Source organism: Achroia grisella, unplaced genomic scaffold (assembly GCF_030625045.1).
Source record: "Achroia grisella isolate CSIRO2021 unplaced genomic scaffold, CSIRO_AGI_Agris_v1 utg840, whole genome shotgun sequence".
In the NCBI taxonomy this organism is placed as follows: Eukaryota; Metazoa; Arthropoda; class Insecta; order Lepidoptera; family Pyralidae; genus Achroia; species Achroia grisella.
The window spans coordinates 522,680-537,490 of record NW_026713038.1 but is presented as its reverse complement, the minus strand read 5'-3'; the positions used below and the strand labels follow the sequence as shown (position 1 = coordinate 537,490).

General features: G+C 31.6%; 2 protein-coding genes across 6 annotated transcripts in view; one reads left to right on the top strand and one right to left on the bottom strand.

Moving 5' to 3' along the window:
• Positions 1-6,634: 6,634 nt before the first annotated feature.
• On the bottom strand, positions 6,635-11,222 carry LOC131852138 (uncharacterized). Its single transcript, XM_059202778.1, has 2 exons — positions 10,926-11,222; positions 6,635-8,697 (listed from the first exon to the last, which is right to left on the bottom strand). Exons 1-2 carry the CDS (start codon positions 11,160-11,162, stop codon positions 6,655-6,657), a joined length of 2,280 nt encoding a protein of 759 aa, XP_059058761.1. The 5' UTR covers positions 11,163-11,222; the 3' UTR covers positions 6,635-6,654.
• Positions 11,223-11,967: 745 nt separating this feature from the next.
• Positions 11,968-14,811, top strand: part of LOC131852099 (phosphatidylinositol-binding clathrin assembly protein LAP) — a 46,466-nt gene continuing 43,622 nt past the window's right edge. For all 5 annotated transcript variants that reach the window (XM_059202728.1, XM_059202731.1, XM_059202729.1 and 2 more), the window contains exon 1: positions 11,968-12,231. In XM_059202728.1, the coding sequence (XP_059058711.1) occupies positions 12,102-12,231 (130 nt within the window). In that variant the 5' untranslated portion in view covers positions 11,968-12,101. The remainder of the gene's footprint in view (positions 12,232-14,811) is intronic.

The window sequence follows — 14,811 nt, the reverse complement described above, 5'->3', positions numbered from 1 at the left end:
CTGCCTTATCGCTAAATAGCATTAGCATATCTTCCATGCACTATTACATATTTTGATACTCAAATAAATATTTATTTATGTATACTTTGCTATTTGGCACTTTGTATTGACAAAAAATTCTTAAAAATGTAATTCTGAACAACTTCTACTTAAAAAAGCAATAGGTATTATAAAACCATTAACTTATTTTTATCGGTACTTTTTATACAACATTTTTAGAGACTTGCTCATTCTTCTCTCTTATAATGAGTATACGTTCTGTATGTTATCACGTTCAAGGGAGAATAAAAAAAATATGACTATATATTTATATTAATATACTATAATATGACTACAAATTCACCAGGAACTTGTCACGATGGTTTTCAAAGGGAATTGCGTGGAGGCCTACCTTTCATGGTACATTGCTAAGAATGGGCTCATTAATCCACATTAGTTGCAATCATATATCCTTATCATATTAATCCCCATCAATAACAATCCCCATGGGTATCACCTCCAGGGAGGGGTCATTAGTATTGGTGGCCCCTTAGTGTACCTAAGGGGATTTTCTGGATGGGATGTACCATTCCACCCAGAAAATCATCATTACAAATTGAGTACGATAGACGGATTGACTTAACTTCATGCTCATCTTCTCCTCCTCCACTTCCCGCCAACGTAAACCATTAACGCAGGAGATCCATTATAATAATACGAAACTGACCGAAACCGGAACCGAAAAATGAGACCCAACTGTTCTGTTGGATTTGCATAAATACAAAAGAAATTAACATCTAATTATTAATTTCTTTTTCCGTTAATGTTTTATGACACCTAAACAAACATTCGCAATCATTTAACTTACACATGATTATTGTTAGGTATGTTTCTGGGGTTTCTACGCCTGTTGCCGTTTGTTAGCCTTCTGCATTGTCTATCTGTCCGGGTAAATTGGGCATTACCAACAGGTACAAAAAGTCAAGCTGAATGAATGGTCACCATCACGACTACTTCTCGAGAGACTACAGCATAGGGATTTTCAAGAAGAGTAAGGTTTCTAAGGGTCGGCAACGCGCACTTGACACCTCTGGTGTTTCAGGCGTCCATAGATTACGGTAACCGTTTATCATCAAATGGGCCATATGCTTGTTTGCCACCTACGTGATTTAAAAAAAAATCACGTCGTCCTGACTGTGACAACCGCGGATCCCCTCATTGTGTTTCCGGAGGACTATCTTACATATGCCTTCATACCCTGTAATTCCCCTGCCTTATCCCACGTGTAATAGAATTACAGCGTACAAACTGAAAATAAAAACCTACAGCTATGTTCACCTAGGACATACATTAAAGCTGAGTGGAGCCATTTCAGTGCATATATGGATGTAAAAAATGATTATTTTATGATTATTTTTAATTATCTACACGGTAAATTAAGTTTAATTATATGTACATTTTATTTGCTCTTTTTTTTCGTTAGTTGTTTATATTGTATTTTTTACATTGCACTGAATAAAATCTTTTTCTTTCTTTCAAACTTTACTGCTTGGCCGCAAGGTACGCCAGAAGCACTCACGCAAATACACAATTGACTTTGGACAAGATATTATGCCTATTCAAATCACGTCGGTGTCACCAATTGTAGCGCGGTGGTTATTCTCACCACTGTACGAGGTGAGAGGTGTCGCTACTTAATTTATTGTTTACTAACTGTTTACTAATTTCACGCGACTTCTTCCGCGTGAAATTGAACATTATTTTTCTAAAATAAAAGTAGCTTACTCTTTACTTACTTAAAGTCCCGTTAAAATCGGTCCAGCTATTTCAGAGATTAGCCCGAACAAACAGACAGACAGACAAAATTGTAAAAAATATTATTTTGGTGTATGTACCGTAATTATATTCGTATGTATGTAGTAAAACACGTTTATTTCAATATTACAAACAGACACTCCAGTTTTATTTACATGTATAAATGTGATATGTAGATAGTGAGTATACAGGTGAAATGATTGTACGAATTATTGTACATTAGTAAATTTATTAGATAGTGTGCTATATGCCTTATTAATGACGTGTACATTCGAAGCCGAACCGTAACTGGAACTAAGTTTACACTGAACTTAAATCTATGTTACTCGGAGAGGTAAACTAATGAAAGGGTCTCGAGTGTTGGCAGAAATATTACAAGTGTAAGCACAATGCCCTGTAATTTCATATCTCACCTTGGAACAGAAATACAGCTAACAAACCAAACTTAAGCCGAAAGGTAAGCCATAAGCACCCATGTAGACTAGACTTTGTATAAAGTCTACCTGTATAGATTAAAAATTGTAGCACAGATACCTCAGACAATATTACATACAGATACCCCATCACATACAAAGAGAAATGGTTCCTTCCTAACTCGGGCTATTTTATTTCGCCGGCGTAGATGCTAGGTGTCGCTAGATCTGAAGAAGTTCAGATTACTAGTGAGTGTTTAGTAATAAAGCATGAAAATAGATGGCACTCAAATTGATCTATATGACAGTTATATTTTGCAGATGTACACAGTACTGCCAATTCATTTATTTTTTTTATAAATTAATTACTCATTTAAATTTTTATTTTACTACTGTTTTATTACTGTTGTTGTTGTTGTTGTTGTTGTAGAACAGTTGTAGTAATAAAAAACAGGACATCATTTAATAATGCGTATAATATTAAACTATATTTACAAATTATACTTATATAATGACGTAACAAAATTGTAGTCAATGTTATAAAATTATATACAATACATACAAACACGTCAAAAAGGATACAAATTATACTTCATCAAATGCAACGTGAAATACAATTAAATTATATCCTTCTTTTCAAATATTATAACTGCTAACCTATCCATGTTTATAATTGTCCTTACAACTAAATTTGTTTTGCATAAGGTCATGTGTTGAATATGTAGCTAATGCTCTGAAAAAAATAATACCACGAGAACAATAAAAATAGATGTCAGTACTCCTTTCAGTCCACGAGTGTAACAGAATAGCAGCTTGTAGAGACAAATAGCGAGCTGTTATACGGCGGAAGACATCAGCGTTGTACCCCACAACATAATAACCATGATCGTTCTGTTAAGAATGTATTGAATAACAATACTCTTTTCAATACCAGAATATTACAAAAACCAGAGGAATCAAGCATAAACAATAACGAGAAAACTCTAAATAAAACCCAATAGTTAACAAGGTGATTACAAGCGTTGCATCTTAAGTTTATATGAAAAAAAATTATGCCATTAAGTGGTACATGAATATATTTTTGTGATAGAGTAAATTGCAAACAGATTCCTTTTTGTTTTAATCACAAGCTTTAATAGAATGTTATACTTGTGAACGGGTGATGCTTGTAGGAACTGGTCTGCTCTAATAACTATGACTGATTTAATTTGTTATTCAATTAACTATTATATTTATTTACTTTTCTGTCAGTCTTGCTATTTGGCAGTTGACTGAACGATATTTATTTAAAAGAGCAACACGCAAGCTTCTTGCTTGTTCTAAACTGCTTTCCGAATGAGTGGTACAATAAAAAAATATATTATATGACTATTTAGAAGTGCTCAAGTTTATTTGAATAAACATTGTTTTTATCTCTATATTGTCAAATAAAGAATTAATAGGACAAAATAAAAAAATAAATCTATATATATATTCAATATTTTATCGTCTATTAGCACAATGCACATAATATAAAAAGTACATTTGACGAAATTAGCATTTATATAAGTTTAGCGTCTGTAATATTCGATAGAATTCAGTAGAAATTTATAAAGATATTCGTAACGATAATTATAAAACATTCTTATTTTTAGGTTGGTTGATTAATTTAGTCTTTGAGAACAGTTTTTATAAACTAATTTATTGGATATATTTTATGAAATATATATATTTTATAAAATAGGTCTAAAACACATTGTCCGCGTTTATAACATGCGTGAAGGCTGGGAGGTTTTAATTATTAGTAACGTGTGCAAGTCCATTATCATCCACTAAAATAATAGTAAATCAGTATGACGGAGGAGTAGCCCCAATACTAGCAGTGTACTTTTTTTAATATCAATGGTGCACCCGCCAGAGCTAACGGTGTGGGGCACCAGTGGAGTATGATAAGATGAACATGAGGTAAGGTCAGGTAGCCCATGGCGATAAATTACAATTTACAGGAATTTATCATTATGGTTTCCAGGTGGAGATTAACCAGAGATGGTAATTTGCTATCAAGTAGGTCCTATAGTCCTCATTACTAATAATCCCTTTTCCCGACAATCAGTGTATTAGGTTGTCCCTGCTGGAAAACATCATGCTATCATCCTCTACTAGGTTCAAGAAGTTCTACCGGTGCATTCACTGATATTCATCCAATGCAAAAAAACAACGATGAATTCTGAAACCAATAGTACAATAAAGTAATATTTATAATTGAGAAACTAGGAGCGAAGGGTGTGAATTCTGAAATACAATTAAAGTTGTACAAATGGCAACTACTTCTTGTTTTCCTCTTTATACACATATAAGACACCATACACTAATAATAAATCTTATTCTTACAAACTAAACGTAATCAATAATAGCTTTTATATTAAGGGCAGTCGTAGAATTTACATCAATGTAAACATATAATAATACAATAACAATACAATGCATACAAATGTACATTTACAATTAATGTAAAAATAAGAAGAGATTCATTATGTAACGATGTTATTAATAATTCTCATTAGAAACGGATAAAAAGATAGATAGTTATTAAGAAAGAGTAACAATCTGTAATTATTCCAATATTGAAGTACTATAATAGAGTCTATAATTGTTCAAATATTGAACTCTTCTTTCCAATATATCTTGACCCCTAATTGTGGTCGTGCAAGTACTATGAACAAACACATAAAATGCTATTCAGACAAGTCTAAACACAAATCTGGAATTACTAGGAAACCCCAGCATTACTGTACACTAACAGCTTAGTATCAAAATTTGATACAAGTCAATGATTCCCTAGAATTAAGCAAAAACACACAACAGAATACTTAACCAGATCACTGTCTAACATTCACACGCAATTAAGAACATCTATTAAAGCTCGAAATTTTAAAACGTAAACAATACTTTAAAGAAACAATATAACAATACAATAAAGGAAAAGAAATTTGACAATTATAAAATACAGTTGTTACAATTTTTACTTTGCACGACGCCGCGCCGTCTCTGTGGGTACCTTTGCCGAACCTTCTTCAGCCACTTGGTGGCTGAAGAAGATAAGGCAAAAGTATCCACAGAGATGGCTTGGACAACAGGAACTTGCTTTGAAAACTATGTTTCAGCTGACATATGGTAGTATAATTACACTGATGCCGGCAGCGATAGTAAGGAGGTACAATGTGCAATTTTGGTAGGTCAAAATCCCACACTCGCGTTAATTAAACTCATAAATTCTAAAGTAACATTAAGACTTTACATTTGACATTATTAATAATAGAGAAATAATTTTCATGATAATGCATGCATTCTCTGAGTGGCGTCGTATTGCTAAACATATAATATTCGAATTCGTCAACAAAATAACATTTTCTATCAAATAAAATTTATTACTAATTATTATACTTATCTAATATAATCACAATACAAACATGGCGTACGACGACAAAGAATCTTATACAAATATAGTTGCGTTCATTCAATTTATAGTTATGGAAGTATTGTGTTATCTACATAAAGATTACTGAATTATAATACTATTTTTTATAATACATTAACATAAAGTATTTTATTTATTCACTTTAACATCTCTTATCAACTGTTTCTAGTTATCTTTTTCTTAGCTGAAAAAATTTAGATAACATTTAAGAACCTCTAGGTCCCGGCGGCATGCTATGTACATGGCGCCTTACATTTGTAAAGGTTGACCTTTAGGCGCGGTACATGGCAGCGTGTTGCGCTTGATAAAATAATCTGTACTATAAGGGACACAAGTCCAATAAAATTAATACTATAAGAAAATGAGTCCACCCGAACAGAAAGATAGCCATAAGCCATGCTTATAATGTGATTGTAGCTTTTATTTACACATTTGTTTTTAAATGTCTATAAGGTTTTTTTTAGGTATAACATCTCTAAAAAGTAATGGTGTTCCATTCAATATATTAATTAAAATATCTAGTCATTATTGTAGAAATATTTTAAAAACCCATTGTTTTATACTAATTTATTGTAATAATTGGGATGTAAATAAGCTTCTGATATCAGTGTTTCAACACCTGAGAAATTAATGTTGTGTATTTTTCGATCTTAGCAGTAGCTCTTAGCAGTAGTAATGTACATCTCACCATTGTTTCTTTATTAAAAACGCAACATAATATTTCCATGAAAGTTTTTTTATTTTCAAAACAATACGGTTTTTTATAGCAGTCAAAACATTGACGTATTATAATATGTACAATATTATTAAACTACATACTTATGTATATCAGACAAGGCTATGGAATTTGACTATTTGGAATATATTCTACTTACAAATATCGGACAATATTAGGAAAAACATTTTGTAAAAATGAGAAATGGCATTCTAAATCAGCTACACAGTCATTCTTACTAAATTGCTTATATATGCTATTTACAATAAAAAACATTAATTTCGTTTCCCTCTCTTTCGTGATATACTTTTCTCTGCCCTTAGCTGATCTTCCTCATCCATCTTACTATAATGGGACTGAATATGCGCGAGAAGTTTCTTTTCTCTAGAAAATGTTTCACTACACATATTACAGGAATATTTTTCTTTTTCCTTTGTCTGTGCTGTTTCCTTTACTACAGATGTAGATGTGGAAATTTGTGATTCCTGAATAATATTATCTGTAGGGAGTACGTATGAAGGTTGTAATAATGGATCCACATTGATAAATGTGAAAAATCCAGAATCTTTCGTATGATTAGCATCCTCTAAGGTTACCGAAAACGGTTCTTTTACCTCCTCATTACGATCTTTTAACTTCTTAGATTTTTTCTTTGGTACCTCCTCTACGGGAGCTGGTTGTGGTTTTGTAGAAATAAGCAATTTGCTTGGATTACCAGTTTGGACAATGGTATAAGACTGTTTTTTCATAGCAGGAGTAGTAAATGCAGGTGGCTCTTGAAGTGGTGGTGCCAAAGTGCGACGACTAACTGTCTGAAACAGTCCTACGGGATATGGCTGATCATTTGAGGTGGGTTTTGTAACGTCTGGTTGGTCTTCTAAATCAATAATAGTAGAAGAGTAATTTGGTACAGGTGCTCTGCTTTTATCTTGTTTATCACTTTGCATGTTACTATTTTGCATACTCTGTGTTTTATTAGCATCATCTGATTTTCTCTTCTTCAAATTTGAGATTGGTTTATTAGGCTGCGTTACACTTTCGCTCGCTTGTGTGTTATTAAGTACTATTTGACTTGTATCTTCAACAAGAGTAAATGTGTTATTGGGTCCAGGCATCAACTTGTAACGCCCTTGTAAACTTGGCATATTAGGAAAATTTATAGTAGGAGCAAGTGTGTTTTGAACTGGTGCTGCAGTTTGAATAGGCAATTGTGACTGATTAACTTTTATTGGGACATTCATAGTTTCAGTAGTAGAGGGAACTGACGAATTTAAATCATTTCTCTCTCGTCTAATTTTACTGGCAGGACCTATTTTCGGTTTAGACTTTTTTTCTGTAACTAGAGGTGTATTAACTTCAAGGTCTATTGGTTTATTTAAATCATTGTTAACTTTCGTGTTTATATACTTAACAGTACTAACTTTTGGGGGCTCTGGTGCAGGCAATTTTACAGTGAAATCTACTTTAGGAACACCATTTTTAGCACAGGCATGGATCATAACAACTTCTTTCTTCAGGAAATTCCGATTGCATAATTGACACTGGAATAATACACCTACACCATTAACTTTAATCATGCTGATATGATCCATAATGTTGAATGCTTTTATTGGTTGTGTTTCAGGATTACTTTTAACACTATTATTTGTTTCATTTTGGTTCTTAATGTTTGCTGTTTCTTCCTCATCATCACAATCAATGCTAATACTAGTGATACTAGCAGGGTTTGGTTTATTTTTTGATAATCTATCTAAGCTTTTCCTTTCATTCACTTTATCAGAAAAAGAATTACTCTGTTCATCATTTAAATTCTTCTCTTCAACATTTAAAGAATCACTAGGTAATTTCTCAGAATTATTAGAACGCAAGCCCCTAGTTAGTCTTTGCTCACATTTATCAAGTTTTAAATTCACCTGCTTTAATGCCTTGTCACTTTTACTATCGGTTGAGGTTTCACTGTTAATTTCATCTTTTGGTGTTGGATTAGGTGAAGAAACGCTTTTTTTTACAGTTGGGTCTACTTTAGGTATTACATTTTCTTCATCTAATGTTGGAGATTTCAATGGGATATCTTTGATACCTTCCATTGCCTTTTTAATCAAAGCATCACAAATGTCATCATTGGACATATTTGATTTATTTAATTTCTCTTCCCATAAAATACGTGATTTCGGTTTCATAACCGGAGCATTCTTACCCATTGTCTTGTGTAAATTTTCTTGTGTATTTATACATTTCTGTACAAATTCATAAAGTTCTTCCACTTTTGCCGAGCATCGAAAACAAATCTTGTGAGGTAGATCATCATTTTCTGTAATCTAGAAAAAAACTACTGTTAATGTTGTTTTACAAATAAATTAAACATTAACAACACTAAAACAATGGACACCATGAAGCTGTATATCATTAACATAGACAATAAATAGTGCTCCCCAGTAAAAGGTTGCCACTTTTCTTTCAGTGAGAAGTCAGCCTGTGTGCTATTCCACTCACATAAAAAAAATCACTTTCGACAAAATATTAATACCCCTCATGCATTGCCATTCCAGACAACTATGATGCTATCTCATCAAGCTGCTTGGTAGGATGTCTATCACACTAAATATTATCACAGAAAATATATAAGATAGAGAGAGGATGGGTAGCTCTCCATACAGAGCACTTAATACAATTATTAGACTTTGCCGACATCATTCTATTCTGAAAATATTAGATCTAATTAAGTTTACAAACCATCCAGGAACACATTAAAATATACACACAAAATTTCATCCAAAGGTCCAGCTGCCTAAGAAGTGGTAAACACACGTACAGAATATATAAATTACTGTTACTATTATTACCAAGTTTATATCTTTTTTACTTCAGTTATATTAGTTTAATGTTCCTTTTTTTAATAACTTATTCCAATAACATTTAATTTTGATTAATTACTCATTTTCCAACTAGTGTAGTGAATAGTTTACCATTCTTATTAAACTATAGTAATAAATACAGTATAATAAATAAAATACTTTGGAGTACTGATTGTCTTCCTAACGACCACCCTTACACTAGAAAAGCAGAATGTACTTATACATACATAAAATAGCTAAGAATACAGCAATTGGCAATGCTTAATCAAGAATAAATATAAACTATAGTCCCTTTTTTAATCCCGGAGACTAAATTGGTGTAAATGTCAAATTTTGAAATAATATTGCCAACTATAGCAGGGTAGTGGTGTACCTAAGTAACCAATTTGTTTAAACGGAAACTTTTATTTTAACATATTAGTTTTAAAGCTTTAAATGACGATTCCACAACAGAATTTTAAAATTTACATACATTTACTAGTGTTTTGCATTACTGTTGTTGTATTATACAGCATAAAATAAAAATTTAATGTTTTCCGTACAAGTACTGTATTAAGCTACAAACCAACATTTTTTTCTTTCAAACAGCAAAATATTTTATATATTGAATTTAATTGTATTGAAATGTAAAAATTAACCTCCCAACTAATTGAGTGACCTAATAGAATTATATCAACCTATATATCTATATATATATATATATTTATATTGAAGTTGACTATTTTTCTTTCTAACTACTGCTGTAAGATGATCATTCTTGCTTTGTACAGTGGTAAAGTTGGCTTCCTAGTATGTAAAGATAAATATACAATGTGACTACAGTGTTCCATTGTCTTTTTATAAAACCCTATTATCCTATAAAATAGATGTTTGTTTTATGATAAATGACACTATAAAAAGGGTTATTTGTATAAAATATCAAAATATTGATACAATAATCACAAATTTATTAATACCTATGCTTTATTAATGTTGTGTCAATACATTTAATATAAACACACACATTATTTCTGAATAACTTATAAAAATAGGTAATTAATATTAATTTTGGATAGTACCACAACCTTATTTAAAAATTGCAAAAAGCTGGCAGCATCAGAAACGTCAAATTTGTCTCCGAGATTACAAAACAGACTATATATAAATATATATGACAATATGACAGCCTTGGTTGTGTAACAGTTTATCACACCACTTGCAGTAATTGCAGCATCAATTCCTTCTACAATTCAGTAATTTGTAATCATGAGCACTATTGTTTTTATTAGTTTGGCTGTTTTCTATGTATATATTTATTAAAAAAAGTGTATTAAAATTTTTCCCTCAGTTATTACATACCCATGTCCTTTGCTTAACTTGGGACTGGAAGATGATGTGAATTGTCCAGGATTATTATTATAAATACTTATATTATGTTCTTATATATAAAACACATTCAATATTAATTCTCAGACAGGTGTACCATTCAGTTATCATCAATAATAAAAAATATCTTTCGCATTTAATGGACTAAGTATAATTTAAATTCAGTTAGTCTTACAATTTATGGAATCAATAAACAATTTTATTAACAAAAAAAAATTTAAACTAAGTAATTCAACAATAAGATATCCAAAAAGCCAGACCCGTTTCAGTGCTCACCTATATTAAAGGAATGTATGGAGAGGTTATAAATTAACTTAAAATTTTACCTTAAATGGCATAAGCTGGTCCACTTTGCTAGCAGTGACCTGCTCTGGATCAAAAATATTCAAAAACGGACCGTCTTTGGTACCACATAATCTGCATACTTTCATCAACACAGGCTGACTGGGTACACTCAATGCAGCGACTAATATATTGGAGTTTATAGAATCATCAGTAGATGCTGGAGAGGCTTTATTTGTTTGAGGTTTCGCAGATTTAGATTTCTTTCTTGATTTAGCCATTTTGTTTCATACAATTCCCAAAAACAAAAAGGACAGAACCACTCAGGTCGTCACAGTATTGTAATGTATGGACACAATTTAATTTTTACTATTGAAACGTTTCTGCACAATGATATTTCTTAAATAACATAAACTTATTTGTTTCACAAATAAAATAACTGAAAGCACTTCAGAGATGAGTAAAAAAAGACTGCTAAGACTGTTTATAATTAAAAAAATAGAATATATTTATTCTGTGGCAAAGAAGAGCAACCACCAAATGAATGAATGAATGAAAGAAAGAACAAGAAAACAACATGTAGAACAATTACTAATATTTGTACTTATTTTGTCTGTTCAGAATTTTAGAAAACCGTATAATGACAATGTAAAATATAAGATCTATTGGTACCTAATTAAAATTAGAAGAACGTTGCAGTAAACCATATTGAAATAGGTACCGCATAATTATGTTATATATCCGAATTTACAAAATTTATTTATGTGACTTCAGAACGATTCTAACTTATAATATACTTTATAAATTTTACTTATGTTAGTATTAAAGTACAAAATACATTTGTGATTTGAGACATGATCAATATTCTTGCGATGCTTCACGTTCGTGAATAGCTAATTAAACAATCATTAAATAATATAAAATTGTTCGTTTCTAATTTTTCATACAAATTAGAAACGAACAATTTTATACAGAAAATAAATAAAAAGAATAAAGAATTTTTTATCCTGCAACACAGCGCCAACCATAGATTATTGGTACCGAGTGCCAACTGCCAATCAGTCAGTTAATGGACGCCATCTTGAATTTAGTATAGTGCCAGTCGGGGGGGCGGTGACATATTTTACCCGTCATCGTCTTAATTTTAGTGAATATCTCGGGAAAAAGCAAAAATAAGTGACGTTTTAAGTGTAAATAGTTTAACAGGATTAAACGTGAGAATGGCGGGTCAGACTATTAATGATAGGCTTTTAGCCGCTCGTCACAGTATCGCCGGCCAGGGATTAGCAAAATCTGTATGCAAAGCTACCACCGAAGAAATGATTGCTCCGAAAAAGAAACACTTAGATTGTGAGTATTGTATACATTTTGAAGCCATAAAATTGGACTTATCGGTTGTACGCAGAAGTATAATTTTCCGTTCAATAATGGTGACAGTTAGGTTGCCACTTATAAAGGTCGATAAAATTTCATAATCTGGAATAGATGGTGTCGATAACTCGATAGCATTCAAGTTCGCCGGACATACCGACATCTAATATAATTAAAGCATTACACAGAAACATGTTTAAGGTCAAGCCATTCCTCAGTGTTGAAACATTTTATACATCATCTACTGTCAAGACTTGTAATGTAACTTGACACAGTTTTCATATTATGTCATGTGAGCATTGTGAGCCGACAGAAGGATGGCATGTAACAAGTTGGTAGGCAATCTGCAAAAAAGTTGATTGTATTCCACATATAGTTTTATATAAGAAACTTATTAAGTTTATATAAGAATCTTACTAGACATACCACTAGCTTGACTAATGTAACAGACAGTTTCAACACTTTTTATATGATATACAGAACTATATTTACCTTGTTATACTATTTATACATTAATAGTTATTATAGTGATAATATGAAGAAGAAAACATCATCAGTAATAGTCATTTCTGAAGAAAATCATTAAATGAGTCTGGCTACCCACTAACATTTATATGTGCTCTTTGACTACTTACCCTCTTGTTATTTGACTTATATTTATACCTGCATTTCTAACAAATAATATGCAAATTGAAGAATATATTGTTTTTTCCAACTAATTGCATACAATGTATTAAACATGTATCATAGCATGTGTATGTATCACATATATTATATGAGATATAATATAACTGTTATGACATTTTATTTCATATTTAATACTTAAATTTTTGTGTTCATGAATGGGTAGATTTTATTTAAAGACTTAATCAATTTTTTGTAACAGTGAGAAAGAAAGAGTCTTACTTTCTTTCTGTCTGAAAAACAGGACAAAAAATTATTTTACTATTGTAATAGTAGAACACTAGTGGAAGGTGGTAAGATGAGCTTGAAATTAGACCAATTAGTGCATAGTGCCATATTCATATGAATTTACAAATTAATTAGGACAAATTTGTAATGGGAATCTTGACCATAAGCTTAGCATTTTATTAGCTATGGTGTCACAAATTTTCATATATAAACAATCTACTCCTACCAATAGAAATATAAACATTTAAAAATGTCTGCATGCACACAGGCTACCTCTAATGTATAATAAATAGGGAAGAGTAATTTTGGCACCAATAGCTGTGCTTCATTAGCTTTACTCTCTTCTAAATCAAGTGTTTTTTACACTGGCCATAAAATGGAATGTTAACACACTGTGTCACCATAGATAACTTATACATAAACTATTTGATTTCACAAAGTCGGCTGAAGAAAATATTTATTAGAAAGGGCTTATTAGACAATATTAGATTAGATATGTTTTAAAATGGGAAAGTACCGTTGTTAATCAGGATGAAGTGAATCAGGTGTTGCTTGAGGAGCCTCCTGACTTTGTTTGCACATGGGTATGAAAATACATGATGTAAAGTTATGCCTACATATTAGAGGTTCATACCATTCAGTTTTGTCTATTTTTCTAAGGGGTTGAGAGTAAAGTTAATACCTAAAACCGAACCACATTAGTAGGGGTGGGAAAGAGAATTGTTAGTAATGTGGACTGACTGTGCCTTTCCTAGCAATGTACTGTATCAGTTTGACCTCCACATGGTTCCTCCTGGAAACCATCCTGATAAATTCCTGGTGAATTTGTCATCATTGACAATTATCCTCTACTGGTAACCCCGCCAGCGTTAGCGCAGACAGGTTCACCATTTCATTACCTTCCATAAGAAAACTACAACCACTTTAGTAGAGGATAGTTATATATATATTTTAACTTTTTTGAATAGTGGACTATGATTTCTAACGTTTACATAATGCGCATGGTCAAGTGTCGTAACTCCAATTGCCATCGTCAAAGAAGTTTACCTTTCACGTTAAAATCTAAATAGAAGCTTAATGTGTGGATTTAAAGTATTAAATAACATGTCACTTGTCCAACCCTAAAATGATGTTGTTATCACATACGCCCACTTTTACCGAAGTATTACTGATTGACACAATTTCTTTCAATTTCAATCAATTACCTACCATGTTAATAATTTGGGTCATTTATTGTTTGGTACTGATATAGTGTAGTATCAGTGTCAGTTCTATGTACTTGGAGTGATGTGCAAAAATAAAATGGCTTATGGAAGTATACTAGTGTACTTCCATCAGCCATTTTATGTTTATTGCTATTACCTATAACATATTGTGTATTTATTTAACAGCTCGTATATACTAAAACTACATGATTTATTAGTATTGTATCCTACCTACTGTAAAGTTTCATCAAAATCCATTCAGTAGATTTTGCGAGAAAGAGTAACAAACATCCATACATACTTACAAACTTTGGCGGTATAATATTAATAAGATTTACAAACCAAAGTAAACATATTCCTCACGCCTATATGCAATTGGGGTAGACAGAAACAATGGACTGTGAAATAAACATGACTTGCAAACTAGTGTTGATCATACTTA